General features: G+C 50.2%; 1 protein-coding gene and 1 long non-coding RNA gene across 4 annotated transcripts in view; one reads left to right on the top strand and one right to left on the bottom strand.

The window, feature by feature from the left end:
• The window catches only part of LOC135243615 (uncharacterized), a 111,423-nt gene that overhangs the window by 18,073 nt on the left and 76,832 nt on the right, over positions 1 to 16,518 (top strand). The gene's annotated exons all lie outside the window — the stretch shown is intronic.
• Positions 1 to 16,518, bottom strand: part of LOC135243614 (protein shisa-6-like) — an 80,011-nt gene that overhangs the window by 35,826 nt on the left and 27,667 nt on the right. Inside the window, exon 5 of the mRNA XM_064315563.1 lies at positions 16,172 to 16,240. Within this exon, the coding sequence (XP_064171633.1) occupies positions 16,172 to 16,240 (69 nt within the window). The remainder of the gene's footprint in view (positions 1 to 16,171; positions 16,241 to 16,518) is intronic.

The raw sequence follows: 16,518 nt of genomic DNA, 5'->3' as shown, positions 1-16,518 counted from the left end.
CCATTTTCCTACTTCCTGGGTCTTGTGTTTAGGGACTGTAGTGTGTGGATTATTTGTTAGCGTATAGATTATTTGGAGCGTGTGTTCTTAATTTCGTCGTTCGTGTCTTTGAAGGGCAGGAGTAGAATTTTTTAGAACCTCCATTTAGCCGTTTTGATAATGTATTCCCCTTGCGGCATGGTTTAAAACAAAGGTCAAAGGTCAGATTGTGATGTGCACAAACTGCTTTCAGTAACCTCACGTTCACACAGGAAGGAAGGAGGTCTTGGCAGCAAACACCCCCCCCCCCACCACCCCCCAAATGCACCGCACCCCACCCCACCTCAGGGGGCTGCTGCCATTTTCCATGAATGCTTTCTGCCCTAATAAGCAGTTTGAATATGGGGTGGGGGGTGGGGGGTCTATATTTAAAAAAATGTCCAAGTAAAATGAGGGTCTTTTTTAAACTGTTGAGTGCGCATGCAGCACAATCGCACGGATATATTAATACTGATCATCTGTAATTCACAAATCAGTTCAGCTCGTCAGCTCGCAAAACCAACGCCGGGGAAACGACTCCGGTCTCGTTTCGGTTCCCTGTCAGAAGCGGTCCGTTTGTGTGAAAGGGCCAATTATTTTGTTGTTTTCCTTCAGTTTTCCCTTTGTAATTTATTCCTGGCTAATGCCACCCCCCCCTCGTCTTCTCGACGGCGGGGATCACAGAGCGGTTCCAGGCTCTCGGTCGCCGTGGTAATTCGCACGGGTGTGGAGCGATGCCTTCCATAACGAGCGGCATTATTATGCAAATCTCGGAGAGCTGGGGGAAAACAGGCGGCTTTGCGCCTCGCGCCTTTTTTAATTGATCGGGAGCGACCGCGGCCGCTGTCGTCCTGTCATTCCGTTACTCCGCCAAGCGGCCGTGTCCGGGCGTCGTCGTCGTCCGTCGATATTTTCGAAAACTTATTTATTTCCGAGGCGTTCCAGTCATCACAGCTGCTTTTAGAATGGGGGGGGGAAATGTACTGTTGTGAGCTGACAACCACAAACGTGTAACGACCGATGTGATTAAAACTGAATCGATTTCCAACCTGTTGCATTTTTTTTTCATTTATATAACGAGCTGCTGGGAAAATGTGGGGCGACTTGTTTAGGAAGAAAGCGTGCTCTAGCGAGAAAGAAAAATGTGTATAATTATGGGTTGCCCAAGTAGAAAGGTATGATGAAACATGACAAAAATGTGCTTAAGTGAGCCCATGTCATGAGTTGATGTGCATATTTAAAATAAAATAACATATAAGACGACGTAACATAATGACGAGAACAGGCCATTCAGCCCAACAGTGCTCGCCATTTCCCTGACTAAATTAGTGCTCTGATTACCTGCAGACTAGATCGTATCTGACATAGTGATCCGTGTGTGGGTACAGACAGCAACGGTGATTTATTATTATTTTTTTTGTACAAATGCAAATTCAAATTTGTGTCGAGAAAACGGACAAATATTGCGATAAAATATGACCGTCTGCTGAGTGGTCTCCCTTCTGCTCATAACTGCTTTGGAAGGGCGATCTGATAGGCCCTCTGATTAACCGTTTCGGCTGCAGTCAAATCCCCTTTGAGTTCATTCGTTTTAAAAAAAAAAAGCTGGCCAATCAGTGGACTCGGCTCATTTCTTCATTGCGCTACGTTCTAATGAAACCCCCCTCATTCCATTCGCACTCACCATGCTGTATATAGAACGAGAACGAGAATGAGAATGAGGGAGGGAGGGAGGGAGGGAGGGAGAGGAGAACGGAGAGACCGAGCAAAGAGAAAAGGAAAGAAGAGTGATGGAGAGAGGAAGGCGGAGTGATAAACCGATTCAGTTTTCAAGTGATATATCTTTTCGACTGTTGATTTATCTTGGATTGTTCGGCGGTAATATCAGGCTTGTGCCGCGTTCGAGAGGAAGGTCACATTTCACCGGCGGCGTTCGGTGCTGCCGCCGCTGACTCCTCATTGGTCTCTGTGGTTTTTCGTATGTGGGACAGGGCAGATTGGCACGCTTCCCCGGAAGAGAAGACCGAGCTGCTGTAAATCTCGCCGGGACCCCCACGGCACTGCGGCTGAGGGCTTGTGGCACAGCGCTAAACCGTAGCCGCTATCTTCGCGTTTCATGTAGTATTTTTTGGCTGGACCGCAACAGCGGGGCCAGCCCTACGAACGCGAACGTCTGTGACTGAGTGATGAAGTTACACCATTGGTTGGCCAAGTTATGAAGTTACATCATTGGTTGGTTGAGTTATGAAGTTACACCATTGGTCGGCCGAGTTATGAAGTTACACCATTGGTCGGCCGAGTTATGAAGTTACATCATTGGTCAGCCGAGTTATGAAGTTACACCATTGGTCGGCCGAGTTATGAAGTAACACCATTGGTCGGCCGGTCCAGCCCTATACTAGGTTTTGACCTGGTCTTGTTTATTTTATTTTATTTTAGACGGCTAACGGTCGGTGCAGCCATGTGGGCATGTCCGCTTTATTTTCAGTGTTGCTCAGTGCGGCGGCTCCTGGACGCAGTCCACACTGGGCCGGTTCTGGATTCGAAATGCCAGACCCCACGTGGCCCATTCATGCACTGGGACGGTGTCTTAACTGGATGAAGTTTAAATTTGGGCGATTGCCTGACCGTTCTCCGTAGGGCTTGTCCCTGAACTTTGGGTAACCCGGTGGCTCCCGAACTCCGTCCTGGGCCCCCCTGTCGAGGCTGGTTTTTGTTCCGACCGCAACTGCAACGCCGCGATTTAACAAGCTGTACGTTTTTTTTTCTTAATTAGTTGTTTTTCATCTTTAGAGGGATTATTTACCCTCTTAAGCCGATTTCGTGTCCTGTACTGCAAACATTTACATAAGAAGACGGAACATTTTGTGATGAAATGAAAGACTGAGGTTAATAAATAGGCTCCTAATTAGGTTGTTTAATTGAATTCATAATGTTCTCCTTAAACTTATTAACACAATGCAGGTTTCATCATTTGCTTTGTCTTTGAATTCTTCATTACTTCATTACGGATGGTTAGTTTTAATGGCCAGTGTGTCCAAACGCTCTCCAATTAGATTCACCTCAGCCTTTAATTTAATCAGTTAAAAATGATTTCACTCCGTATGTAATTGTTGGCAATATCGCACAGTAAGCATAATATGAATATGGGGATTTAGTTCTTCATGGTGCACACAGTTATTTCTAACAATGCGGCTTAAGAGTAAATAATCCCTCCGAACATGAAAAACCCATAATTATGAAGTTCAGAGCTTATTAAAAATATGGGACCGCTCTTGTGGTTGGAACAAATACCAGCATACGCAAGGGGGCCCCAAGACCAAGTTTGGAAACCACTGAAGTAAACCAACCAGTGTTTCGGAAGCTGAAGGACTTGCTAGGCACTGGTGCTCAGAGAACTCGGATGGGTGTTCCCTTGTGCTGTAAATTGCCCTGAATACGAGCATCTGCCAAAACTATTGCTATCATCTTCGGAGAAAGAAGTTAAGTTTCCTTGTGTGTTAAAATATCTGCATGTAAATAACGTCTCGCGTGGAACTACTGCCAGCCATGATAAATCCCATCATGCACTGCTTCATGCATTTATCTGTTAAAAGCAGAAAGCCACGCTTTTCTCATACTTTGTATGGCATTGCTGGTGCAACAGTGAATGCTCCCTGGTGTTTTATAGCCTGAGCTGATAGTGCTGTTTGTATTACAGTTAAAATAGCATTAAAATCAGCTCTGTTGTAGGACGTGAGCTTTAGTGTTCTTCCTGTAGTACCTTATTCGTTTATTCATTGTCTGGACCAAAAGCTTAGTCTGAGAGAATAGTCTTTTTTGTATGAACCAGTATATCTCCGTCTATTCACTGCTGTCTGTGAAAGCTGTCTCCCCACCCCACACGCCCCCCCCCCCCCACCCCCTGCAGAGGCCCCGAGACAGCACCAATACTTCAGTAGTTGAGCATCGTTGTTCTGTGAAACAACCGGTTTCATCTTAAAAAACAATGTGCATGTCAAAAAAGTCCAAATAAATACCTGATTTAAAAGATTCACACAAGACTGACAGAACAAACAAGCAGCACGCTCATGCACTCAAAAGCAACTTCGCTTTAGACACCATGCTTCAGAACAAAACCTGTCAGTTTAAATCTTGCATTTTGGCAGGGTACACTTCTGAGTCTACAGTTATGCGAACTTCTCTATTTACCAACACCGACACCAAGCGTAGTTTGAATTTATCAGTCTTGTCTCTGAGAAATGACAGCAGGCGAAGCCATTTTTGATCTCTGTGGGGTCGGGATAGGGAAGCTCTCCTGGGCCAAAAGCCAGGCTATGAGATGCTTGGATTGTGTTTTAGCCCTGTGAAGAGGAGGGTTTTTGAATGTTTTTTTTTTTTCTTTCTTTCTTTCTTTCTTTCAGAATTCCAAGTCAGTGTTCTAGAACTCTGGTTGCTTTCAGTCACCAGCAGTGATTGTGACATCAGCATTAGAATGTTCAGTTAAGAGCATTCCAATCACATATTTGTGCTCTCTCACCTTAAAAGGGTTTTTTTTAAAAAGCAGACCAGAAACTCAAGGGCGATGTACTTGCCTGCCCTACTTTCACTGACCAGTATGAAGCGCGGGGGGACGGCAGGACAGCGGGCGAGAGATATGCCCCCCCCCCCTCCCCATTTTAATTCCTCTCTCTGTCGGTAACTTTCGGAGCCAAGCTGTCTGAACTCTCTCTCTCTCTCTCTCCGTCTGCAACTGAACCGAGACGGCTAAACACAATCAGCCTCCAAAAAGTGGTGCATTCCCCACGGAGCACACGGTTGGCACGGCTGCGATATCGGCGAGCGGCGCCATTAAAGCCATTTCCACATTCGGGACGTTGGATCTATAAAGGACGACTCCACGAGACAGAAGAAGTATCCGGAAGGATGATAATTTGGATCCTTATTAAAAGTTGGCTCTTGTTAACTGCATTCGCTCTGGACATTATTATTAACCCAAAAATGATGAACCCAAGCAGAATATGCACATTACAGGAATAACTGCGGTCTTCAGCAATAAACCTGGACAGGCTATGCATTGTACAGTGTAAAAGAGTTTATCCTATATGCAGTAAAACGCATCAACTATTCAATTTAACAGTAACTTAACATATTGTGTGAGTGGCATTTATAAAAATAAATATTCAGGAACCTACAGAATAGAAGCCAGTTTTAAAAACGAACAACTTTTGAACCCTAGTGAATGATAAGTGGTTTGCCCTCAACTGGTTTTTGCTGTAAAGTCGGTCAGTAAACAATAAACGGTAAACAGACGAGGCAAATTGATCTGAAGAGAATTCCGGTCTGAAATACAGGGGGGTGAACAAGCAGTGGCGTTCCCTAAAACCTGGAAGAAATTCAATCGAGACTCCGGGAGAGTTTGGCAGGAATCTTTCACGGTTTCGTGTCCCTCTAGGTTTGCTCTGGCTGCTCTAACCGACTGAAACGAGCTGAGAGAATGGAGAGAGAAGAGAATCGACCTTGACACCAAGAAGAGGGGTTAAGAATGCTCCCTTTATCCGCATTTCAGCAGTTCGTTCGTGCGTAGTAGCCTCCACAACACTGCACCCTTCACAAAAAAAAATAAATAAATAAAAATAATAATAACCTGAACCTGAAAACCTACACCGGCAACATACAGTAGCAAATCGTTTAGTCTGACGTTGTTTTGCAGAAGGGGTCATCTCAACAGACGACACCGAAGACCTCTGCAAGCACACAGCCTGCTATTACAAGCGATGGCACACGGGAATGAATGTCTCCATGGCAAAGTCGATTTAAAAAAAAAAAAAGAGTAATATTTCACGTTTAATGCAGAGGAGAGCGAGTGTGGAAGGGACCGGGGGGGGGGACGAGGGGGGGGGGGGTGGTATATGAGAGGCAAATGCACTGGTTCTGTTGACAGGAAGCATAAATCACTTCCCTTCGCACCTCTGCAGTTTCCACGCAAACCGCGGAGAACGTCTGCGGCTTCACAACCTTCTCCTCGCATCGGCGAAACCGGACGCAGGATCTGCGCTAACAACCATCACAGATAATATTTACAGATTATCAAAAGTCTGCATTATACTTCACATCTGAAAGACAGATTTAGGATCAAATGATATTTGATCTGAGACTAATATATGATACTTTTAGTTTGATTTCCTTCCAGAAGCTCCCCCAAAATGGCAGGGCGTTGTGGAGAGGTCATCCCCTACCAAAACAAATAGTATTTTCTGTACATTAGCACATAATGGGTGTAGATAGTGGCTGTATATGTTATGTGAGTAATATATCAGATGTGTATGCGTACTTGGTGTGGGGTGATGACCTGTTGCCCCTGAGTAGCTGCCCCAGGGGGGGGGGTGTTAAACGTTGCCGTGTTCAGTTGCTAACGGTCCGGTTTGTTCTTTGCCGGAGGGGTTGCGCCTGCCAAACTGCAAAGGGCCACTCGCCCCTCCCTCTCGCCCCCCGCCGAACCCCCCCCCCCCCGCGTTCCCGCTGCCCGCGCTCCGCCACGCCTCTGCTTCCCGCTGGCGTTCCGGGGCGGCGCGTTGACAACGGGGCCTGTCGTCACGGCGACCAGCTGCCGGTTCCTCACGTCTCCAACTCCTTGGATACGTTTCCCTTTTTTTTTCGCTTTTTCTTTTTGCACATTTTCTGTTTTCTGCACTGCTCTGAAAGTAACACGCCGCGGTGCTCTCCATCTAAAACATCTGCCCCGCGTTCGCGTTTCCCAGCAGGGCTGGACCTGCCCGTTCAACAGACAGGCCTCAGAACCGAGCTCCTTGATTGGACAGTGTTGTGCTCTTGAGTCACGTAACGTGTGTGTGTGTGTGTGTGTGTTTTCTTTTTTTGTTTCTTTTTTTTGTAGCCAAGTCCCCACAGACTTGGGTGTCCGTGAAATAAATCCCATCACCTGGCTGCTTCTGAGGGTGTGTAAGCACAACAGGCAGGTGTTGGCCTAGTGCATTGTGGGTAGCGATGATGGCAGCTGCTCTGGAGGTGGATAACTGGAGAGCTGTAGGGGGTTAGTGGGGGGGGGATAGTAGTAGGGCTTCCGTTGTTGTAACAAACTCGGTGTAACCATCCTTCCCACCGTGGACCGGTGTGAGAGGTACGATTGGCTGAGAGGAGGCACGATTGCTGAAGGAGGCCGTGGCTGAGAGAAGCTTGTGCTAAGAGCAGCGATGCGAGATACCGATTGGTGAGAGAGCGATGCGAGAGGCAGCGTTGGCTGAGAGGAGCCGATTGCTGAGAGGAGGCAGCCGATTGGCTGAGAGGAGGACCCATTGGCTGAGAGGAGGCAGCCGATTGGCTGAGAGGGAGCCGATTGGCTGAGAGGAGGCAGCCGATTGGCTGAGAGGGAGCCGATTGGCTGAGAGGAGGCAGCCGATTGGCTGAGAGGAGGCAGCCGATTGGCTGAGAGGGAGCCGATTGGCTGAGAGGAGGCAGCCGATTGGCTGAAGGCCGATTGGCTGAGAGAGGCAGCCGATTGCTGAGAGGACCGTTGGCTGAGGAGCGCGATTGCTGAGAGAGCGATGGAGACTGGCGCGGAGGATTAGCCCTAATTATTTCCGCCCGGCCTCCTCGCCGTTCGGCGGCTGTGACTCATTACCGCGCGAGAGGGGAAGCCTGTGAAGAGCGAGGGGGGTTTTTATTCGTTTATTTCTTTTTCTTTGATGACGTTCCTGCCTTTGAGATGAAGCCAGACGGAGATGAGAAATCTGAAATCTGGTGTGGGAGGTGGCATATGCCTGTAAAGCTGGCCTGAGCGTGTATCGACTCATTCTTCATTTCCTCCTGTGTGTGTGTGTGCGTGTTCGTGTTCGTGTGCGTGTGCGTGTGCGTGTGCCTGTGCGCGTGCGCGTGTGTGTGCACGTGTGCGCATGCGTGTGTGTGTGTGTATGTGTGCGTGTGTGCGTGCGCGTGTGTGTGTATGTGTGCGTGTGTGCGTGTGTGCGTGCGTGCGTGCGTGTGTGTGTGTGTGTGTGTGTGTGTGTGTGCGCGTTGGCCTACACTCCTTTTATCATGGACAGAAAATGATCCGAATCACCCTGTGGCATTCCATCGGTTTCAGTGTTCCACCGCAAAAAGATAAACAAAAATAAACTTGACCGATACGTGGTTACGACGTTTTCCTAAGAGACGTTTTCCAGCCCTCAGTGCTCGGAGGGGTTGCTTCAGGAACCGAGTGACTGAACTTAACAAACCTTCGGAGAAAAAAAACCCCCCAACGTCCAGAGTACGCCCGGCTGAATATCAGGACGCCCAGAGCTCCGCTTGCTCTCATTCGGGGGTTTTTAAGCCGACCGGCGCCCCGTAGGGGGCACCGCCGAACGTGCTCGGCCCCTTCCGGGCATCGGCGAGCTCCGCTGCGTCTCCGTCGAAGCTTGAACGGGCCGCCGCCGCCGCCGCCGCCGTGACGACGGCTCTCGGGCAAGCGTCAGCGTGCTCGAGAAGCGTAAATATGGCCGGCCCTCCGGCTCGGGAAGTGTGCGCCGCAGTATCTTGCAGTCTGTGAGGTCACTGAAGCAGAGGTCACTGTGAGGTCACTCTCTCTCTTTCTCTGTCTCTCTCTCTCTCTCTCTCTCTCTCTCTCATGTGTAATAACGTGCAGTGAAATTTGGTATGGGGAGGATTTTTGATGGGGGGGTGGGGTTCGGCTGAGAGGCGGAATCTCCAGTGGAGCACAGGTGTGTGAAAGGGTGATAATGGAAGGTGGAGCTCAGGTGCGCTGTGTCTGAAGGGGGTGGGGGGGGGGGCGTGGGCAGAGGGGGGTTTGTAATAAGATTAAAAAAGGCCATATAAAATAAATGCTGTTGGAGAGCCAGAACTGTGATAACACCCCGCCGGTGTGTGATAAGCCGCTGCCTGTGTCCGCTGTTCTCAGCCCCTCCGAGGAGTTAAACAGAACTAAATGGGGGAAGAAATAAAAAACATTTTTAAAATGGCAAATAAGTTTCTCCTGCGGCAGTATACACAGCTGAATGCATCACTGTGCAGCTAATTAATGCCCTCCATCTCACAGGGCATATATATATATATATATGTGTGTAGAGAGAGAGAGAACACAATGCAATCAAGATTACCCCTCTGATCCAGCCGCAACAAGCCCAATTCAAGCCCGTTCAACAAAAAAACTACAGGCTTCTGCCAAGAGAAACGATTCTGCACGGGCTGCATTCAGAGTTTAGTTTAACAATGACCCGGAGATGCAGTTGTTGTTTTTTTTTTTCCCTCCCCCAATTATGTGCTGATGCAATTTTTTATTTTTTTTTTAAATGGGAAAATATCAAACGCATTTTCTTTCTAATCGCCTTTCCGTCACAACGGGGAAACGCCGTGTGCGGCGAGGCTGTCGTTTGAGATATTTTGTCCTTTTTCTTCTGACGAACGGGGAGGGGAAAAAAGGCTCTTCCATTAACCGTTACCTCGTAGGAGGGGGCGTGGCCCCGGACGCCCCGCTGCCTGGTACGTCAAATTGTAATTGCTTTCTGAAAACAGGAGACTTATCGGCGAATAGCAGGTGTCTCCGCCGACGGTCCTCGCGTTCAAACGAGGTTCTGTTCCGCCGGTATCGTGCGCTCACAGGCCGATCTCTCTCCATCTCCACCCGTCAGTCATCGCCCCCCCGCCTCGCCCCCCTTGCCCCCCCCCCCCCCTTCCCGCCCCCACGCGCAGGAGTCGCTTTGCGACTTGGCAGGAAGCGGAGAAGCTCGTTAAGCGTCAGAGTGGTTCCTGGTGTTGTGCTGGGGAAGGAGGAGCACATGTTTTGCTTTGCGTTGTCGGTCATAAATAACTGTAATTGCTTTAGCCGTTTAGCAGACGCTCTGATCAGACGCCGTCCTCCGTCTATAATGATCCATGTGACCGGCCGGCTGCTTACTGTAGCCCATTCAGCTCCAGCGAACTTATCAAGGTTACGGTGGCAGCGCTTCTGCATTGGGAGTCGAACCTGCAACCTTTGGGTTTCAAGCCCAGCTCCCTAAACACTAAACGCTACTACCCTGCCACCCCGCCGTCGAGCTCTCCCCCCGTGCCCGTTACTCGCCACAGTGTGAGCCCCAGGGGATTCTGGGCCGCTTGGTGATGTGCTACACCCATCTAGCTACGATTTTCCCATGCGTCTAAAATATAAAAAATTCATATGAAATAAATGGAATGACTGCGCATTTATTATGGCTGTGACTAATGAAAGAAACCGCATGTATGTAAAAGTGTGGAGGGGGGTTGCTTTTTTGCTCAAACTACTTAGTTTCATGGTGGACCAGTAGGGGGCGCTCTTCCCTCTGGACCCAGTACTACTCCAGTGCTGTAGAAGGCCTTGTCTTTTGAGACATGAAACTGAGGTGCTAATACACGATTGACACAGTGGCCTGCATTCCTTAAAACTCTTGTTGTCACTTCAGTTGAAAAATTGTCAGTTGATCTACCTGGATCAATATAGGTAAAAGTACAAGCATAAATATGTTTTTTCAGCTGTGGGATAAACAGCTGTAGTAGTGACAGCATTCCTGAGTGAGCCTGCAGTAACCTGCGAGCAGAAAGGGTTTCTGGGAATTCGTCCAGGTGTTAACCTGCGTGAGGACTTCAGGTGTGTCCGTTGTAGGTGCACTGCGTCTTTAGTTTCTGATTTCATCCGTGTGTCGTGCCGCGGTAGCCTTGCTAGTCGTTCTGCGCGAGACGGTCTTCCGACTAAATGATGGTAAATGAATTATCGGCACGAATATTACAGAACGGATGAAAAGGCTGATTGTCGCACGTGAGGGGATTGGCGTTAACGAGGCTGACGATAACGAACGGGCTCGCGTCGCCTGATCGTTAGGAGAGCAGGCCTGTCGGCCGAGGAGGTCATTTCCTCTGTGAGCCGGTGTGTGTTTTTCGGCTAACGGGAAGAAACGCTCCGTTAAACCCCCGCCATGGCGCGTGACTGTCCACACGCACCCGTCCCCGTTTCCGCTATGCGTCGCCCCTTCAAAAGAAACGTTTTCTCTGCTCTGAAGCGGCTCGTGCACACGCAGCGAGGCGACCGTGTAGACGGCGAGCAATGTCTGCGGTTCAAGGATGTACCTCTGCTCTCGCAAGCGTATACATTTATGCATGACTAACTCCCCCCCCATCCCCGTCCCCCTTCCCCATCCCCCCCACTACCAACCCCCTCCTCCTGCACCCACCCTCCCATACACCCCCCGCCCCCATTCAGAATTCATGTCGCGTTTGAAATTGCACGGATGGTAGTGCGTCACGCGCGTACATATTTAAGACGCGCGGCTCGCGATCCGCGGTCGGCCATTTCAAATTAGAGTCTGCCGAACATTAAAAAAAAAAACCACACAATAACGGTGAGTAATGGGGAGGAGTTAATTAATGCGTGGATTTCCTCGCATGTCGGTACTGTTGTCTGTCCATTAAATTCCAGATGAGGGAGGTGGGGGGGTGCAGGCGGGGAGGCTGGGGGGGGGGGTGGGGGGTAATGGGTGTAGGGGGGAGCGGCAGGCAGGGAGGCGGGAGGCGGGGGGTGTGCATTCACTTAATAGACGCAAGCCCGTCATCGCCGCTATCAGAACCCGCTCATAATGAGCCCGTCTTAGTCACCGGCTGTTGCGCGTGTTCCGCTACGCGCTCATCTGCATACGCAGACTCCCGACTGCGTCATCGTCGCACACAGAGCCGCCGAGGAGGAGCGAGGACCAATCAGGGTCCTGGCCTTGGAGCGCTCACTTTAAAGAGAGAGAGCCTTCGAGCGGCCGGGTCACTGCCTCTCAATGTGGGATCGCAGTCTGAACGACACTCCATCAGAACCCACTGCGTCCGCGCCATTAGCACGTTAGCATGCAAACGCTTCCTGGCTAATTTATGAAAATCCATAGAGAGCCGTGCGTGCAGGTTTAACCCTTTGAAGAGTGTTTTTCATTTATTCACTTGTTTTTGGAGTGTTTCAAGTCCGCATTCTGGAACTCTAGAACTAAGCATTCTTTTACCGGTAGTGATTGTGACCATCAGCGCTGGAATGTTCCGTTAAGAACGCTGTGATCGCACGTTTGTGATCTCGCGCATTAAAGGGTTAAATCTGCAGTGTTGGCTCTGTGATGATGCGAGTCCCCTGAATGTGGAAACCTGGGAAATCGCTTGTGCTCACCTCCTGTATATGAAACTGCTCTGGATATGAGGCTTGACAGCGCGTGTGTTATACAGGTCTTCCGCTCCCTCGTATCGAGCCGCTTTGAATATCACGCTCGGGTTTGCTCCTGGCAGACCTCTTTGAACTGGTCATGTCGGATCGCCCCTGATGTCGAGCTTGACGTGTGACCCCCCGTCGTATCGAACCGCTACGGATACGGAGCACGGGAACGCCGTCCGGGAAGAGTGATGCGCTGCCGTCTGAACAAGGGCGAGGTCACGGCCCCCAAAGTGCGGATACGCGGAACGCCAAGATGCTGTATCCCTCAGGGCGAGAAGCACCGTTGTCCGATTATTAAAAAATAAATAAATAATAATAATAATAATAAAAGGGCAAATAAACAGGACACTCCTCACTAAAGAGGGGGATGAGGGATTGGGGGATGGAGGGATAGAGGGATGGGGGGGTATTCAAGGCCCGGCTTGATACTATTTGGCTTCTGGGTAAACTAAGCATTAAGTACAGTTTAGTGGTAGGAGTAAACAAGCAGTGTTGGGCTGAATGGCCTGTTCTCGTCTTACGTTATGTTATGTTATGTTAATGGATGGGGGGATGGAGGGAAGTCTGTCCCTGGAGGTGCAGCCAGAACAGGAACCGCATTCGACTGAATGCTGTTGAGGGGGGGAGGGGGGGAGGGGGGGGTTGGGAAATACACTGATGAAGATTGAAAGAACGGAATATGCTGACCGTGTTCGCCGTGGATTTTCCTCCCGCGCGCTAACGTCGGCTGACTCCGGTCGCGTCGGTGTGTTTACACACGCGTCAGCAGAACAGAAGGGATTACCAGTCAAGCTGTCAGTAAGGTATCGGGCTTACCGACGGCCTTCCTGGTTTACCGATGGGAGCGTAACACACAGTGCGACAAAACGCCGACAGTAAGCATCTTAAACACGCCGGCCACTCTTAAGACTTATTTTTGTACTTTTGACTTCGTTGAGCTCAGTGGAAGCCTCTACCTTGGTCAACTCGCATGTTACGCAATATCTTTTATGCAGAGATTAATATTTGCTGAAGAAATCGGTATAGCTCTGTGCTGTGACTGCAGGTATATCGGCTGATTCTCATATTGGGCTTGGTCTAGGGCTTGGGATAGTTTACTCAAAAAAAAAAAAGGGAAATTATTGGAATTTTATTTTTATCTATCGTATTTTTCTGCATCTCTCTAAAAGCACGCATAGCCTGCGCATTGTGCTTCCCCCTCTCTCTCTCTCTCTGCCCTGATCAGTAGTCTCCAGGGGTGGCACTGTGCCTGGTAGTGCTTCAGTACAAGCCTTTTTCCTTCCGAAAGGGCACTGTAGCTCGAGCTGGCCCACACCGGAGAAGAAGCTCTGCGGCATCTTTTAAGCGGGGAACGCTGGCTTTAAAATGGGCTTCACACACAAACATTACAGAAAACGTGTCTTTTGAAAGAGCACTCGGGTAAACGCAAGGACAAATCGGCTCGTAATCGTTTAGAGAAGATCGCCAGACGTCCCACCCCTAGTCTGATCCAGGTTCTGAAACCCCAGACGTCCCACCCCGAGTCTGATCCAGCTTCTGAAACCCCAGACGTCCCACCCCTAGTCTGATCCGGGTTCTGAAACCCCAGACGTCCCACCCCTAGTCTGATCCAGCTTCTGAAACCCCAGACGTCCCACCCCGAGTCTGATCCAGCTTCTGAAACCCCAGACGTCCCACCCCTAGTCTGATCCAGCTTCTGAAACCCCAGACGTCCCACCCCGAGTCTGATCCAGGTTCTGAAACCCCAGACGTCCCACCCCGAGTCTGATCCAGCTTCTGAAACCCCAGGCGTCCCACCCCTAGTCTGATCCAGCTTCTGAATCACCAGACGTCCCACCCCGAGTCTGATCCAGGGTCTGAAACCCCAGACGTCCCACCCCTAGTCTGATCCAGGTTCTGAAACCCCAGACGTCCCACCCCGAGTCTGATCCAGCTTCTGAAACCCCAGACGTCCCACCCCTAGTCTGATCCAGGTTCTGAAACCCCAGACGTCCCACCCCTAGTCTGATCCAGCTTCTGAAACCCCAGACGTCCCACCCCTAGTCTGATCCAGCTTCTGAAACCCCAGACGTCCCACCCCTAGTCTGATCCAGCTTCTGAATCACCAGACGTCCCACCCCGAGTCTGATCCAGGTTCTGAAACCCCAGACGTCCCACCCCGAGTCTGATCCAGCTTCTGAAACCCCAGGCGTCCCACCCCGAGTCTGATCCAGCTTCTGAAACCCCAGTTCCTGCATGATGCCTGGATTTAACCTGCTCTGTGTTCATGTTCAAAAAAATTATTAATAATAATAATAATAATAATAATAATAATAATAAAAATACCATTTCATTTCCGTTTCATGTGAGCCTGGCGGGGCGGGGCGGGGCGGGGCGCATCGTAGCCCCGCGTGCGTTTCAGGATTTCTGAAGCTTTGCGCCCCAACATGCAGAACCCCTCTGTTGCCACGGTGACTGGCGGCCCGTGTAAATGCCGCCAGCAGGCCGGTCTGCGCAGCTGTGAGGGGTTGATAAATGACACGGGTGTTTGTCATGTGGAGACGTGGAGACGGAATCTCTCCACCCTACCCCACCCCCCCATCCATGTGTATTTATGGCTGTCCTGCTGGGCGGCCAGCCAGCCCCCCCCCCCCCCGTACCCACGTCAGATAAATCTTTTCCGGGGGAAAAAGTCGGTCAATCTTAACCCCCAACCCCCCCCCCCCCCCCCCCCATCCTGCTCCATCAGTCACCGGGGGCGAAGTGAGGGAGGTGGAGGTAATATAAAAGATCTGAGCCACCTTCCATCTCTCTCTCTCTCTCTCTCGTCCAGAAACCGTGATACACCGCCACTACCCCCGCCCCCCCCCCCCCACCGCGCTGTGGTCCTGTTTTCCATTTTGCGTGTTGCTGGCTAACCTGGCTGCGTTTGGCTTTAAATAGTGACACTGGGGCTGCACAGAACTGCGAGGGCATTTTCTCACCCCCCCCCCCCAACCACGCACGTCCGCATTTGCATGCACAAACGGCGGTGGCCGCTGACTTGCTTTCGTCTGACCGCTGACGAATGAATAATTATCTGTAGTTCTGGAATGCAAGCCTTCGAAGACATGATGGATTGTTTTTTGTTTAGTTTTTTTTTTTTTGTGTGGCCCTTTTTTCAAAGCTGGCCATGCACCCAATTGTTTCATTTTCTTATATTTTTTTATTTAAGAACGCGCCGTACGCATGGGGTCATGCTGCCTTTGTTCTGCGTGTCAGCGCCGGCGACGGAAAAGGCGCTTCACCCGCACGTCATTTGCCATTTCGCGGTGTTTTCACCAGAACGCACGCCACTGGACCGTGCCCCAGAATCTGGGACACCACACTTTTTTTCTTTTTCTTTCTTTTTTTTGTGTGTCAGAGAAATAAGAAGTCTCCTTTTTGAAACGCTGCATTAAATTGCCGATGCCCGAGATTGCCCCGGACCGGTCTTTTCCCGCTCCGCTTGCCGCTCGCGCTTTGAAGTCTCCACACGGTTTCGCGGCCGGTTCCGGCTGGATCCGAGAGAAGCTGGCAGCACGGGCATCCTAATGCTTGTGACTGACACAGCTTCTCCTGGTTTAAAGGGCTCATTTTAAGGGGCTCATTTTAAGGGGCACATTTTCCACTGACCACCCCGTGCTGTAATTGGGGTGGGGGGGGGGGGATTACATTAATAAAATTCAGTTTTATGGCAAAGGTCAATAAATATTAGAGTAGGGAAAAAAAAAACAAAAAAAAAAACAGAAAAGCACCCCTGGGAAAGTGTTGAGTTTTTATCCTCAGGCACACATCACAGGCCCTCTGACGGGTGGTTAGTGAGGGCTTCTGCCCGCCCCCCCCGCCTCCCTGTACACCCCTGTGCCACGCGGCGGCGGGCCGAGGTCCCGCGGTTAGTGTGGCAGAGAGATCACGCGCGCCCCCCCATGTCCCCCCCCATCCCGGCCCCCGTCCGGCGGGAACACCTACTGTAGGACGTCGGGACATCCAGCTCGTCCTGCCAGGACATCTGTCCGCTGAGGTCTATGGAGTGCTGTGCTGTGGGAAGAGAATAAACGGCCTCTTTAAACCGCTGACCTGTGACCTCACTGAAAGCTCATTGGCTGCAGAGGGTCACCTGAACCGTGCTCATTTAAAAAAAAAAATTAATTATAGAATTTAGTCAGGTGATCCACGGCGTCCATAAAAGTTTTTCAGTGAATATTTTTGTGGTACTCACACAGTCATGTGCACACACATGCACCAATATCTAGACCCTCATGCTTCCAATACATTTGATATCCTGTTGAGTGCAGGTGTGAGACTCCAGTCCTGGA

This window comes from Anguilla rostrata, chromosome 17 (genome assembly GCF_018555375.3).
Source record: "Anguilla rostrata isolate EN2019 chromosome 17, ASM1855537v3, whole genome shotgun sequence".
Classification (NCBI taxonomy): Eukaryota; Metazoa; Chordata; class Actinopteri; order Anguilliformes; family Anguillidae; genus Anguilla; species Anguilla rostrata.
This window is presented reverse-complemented; position numbering and strand designations above follow the sequence as displayed.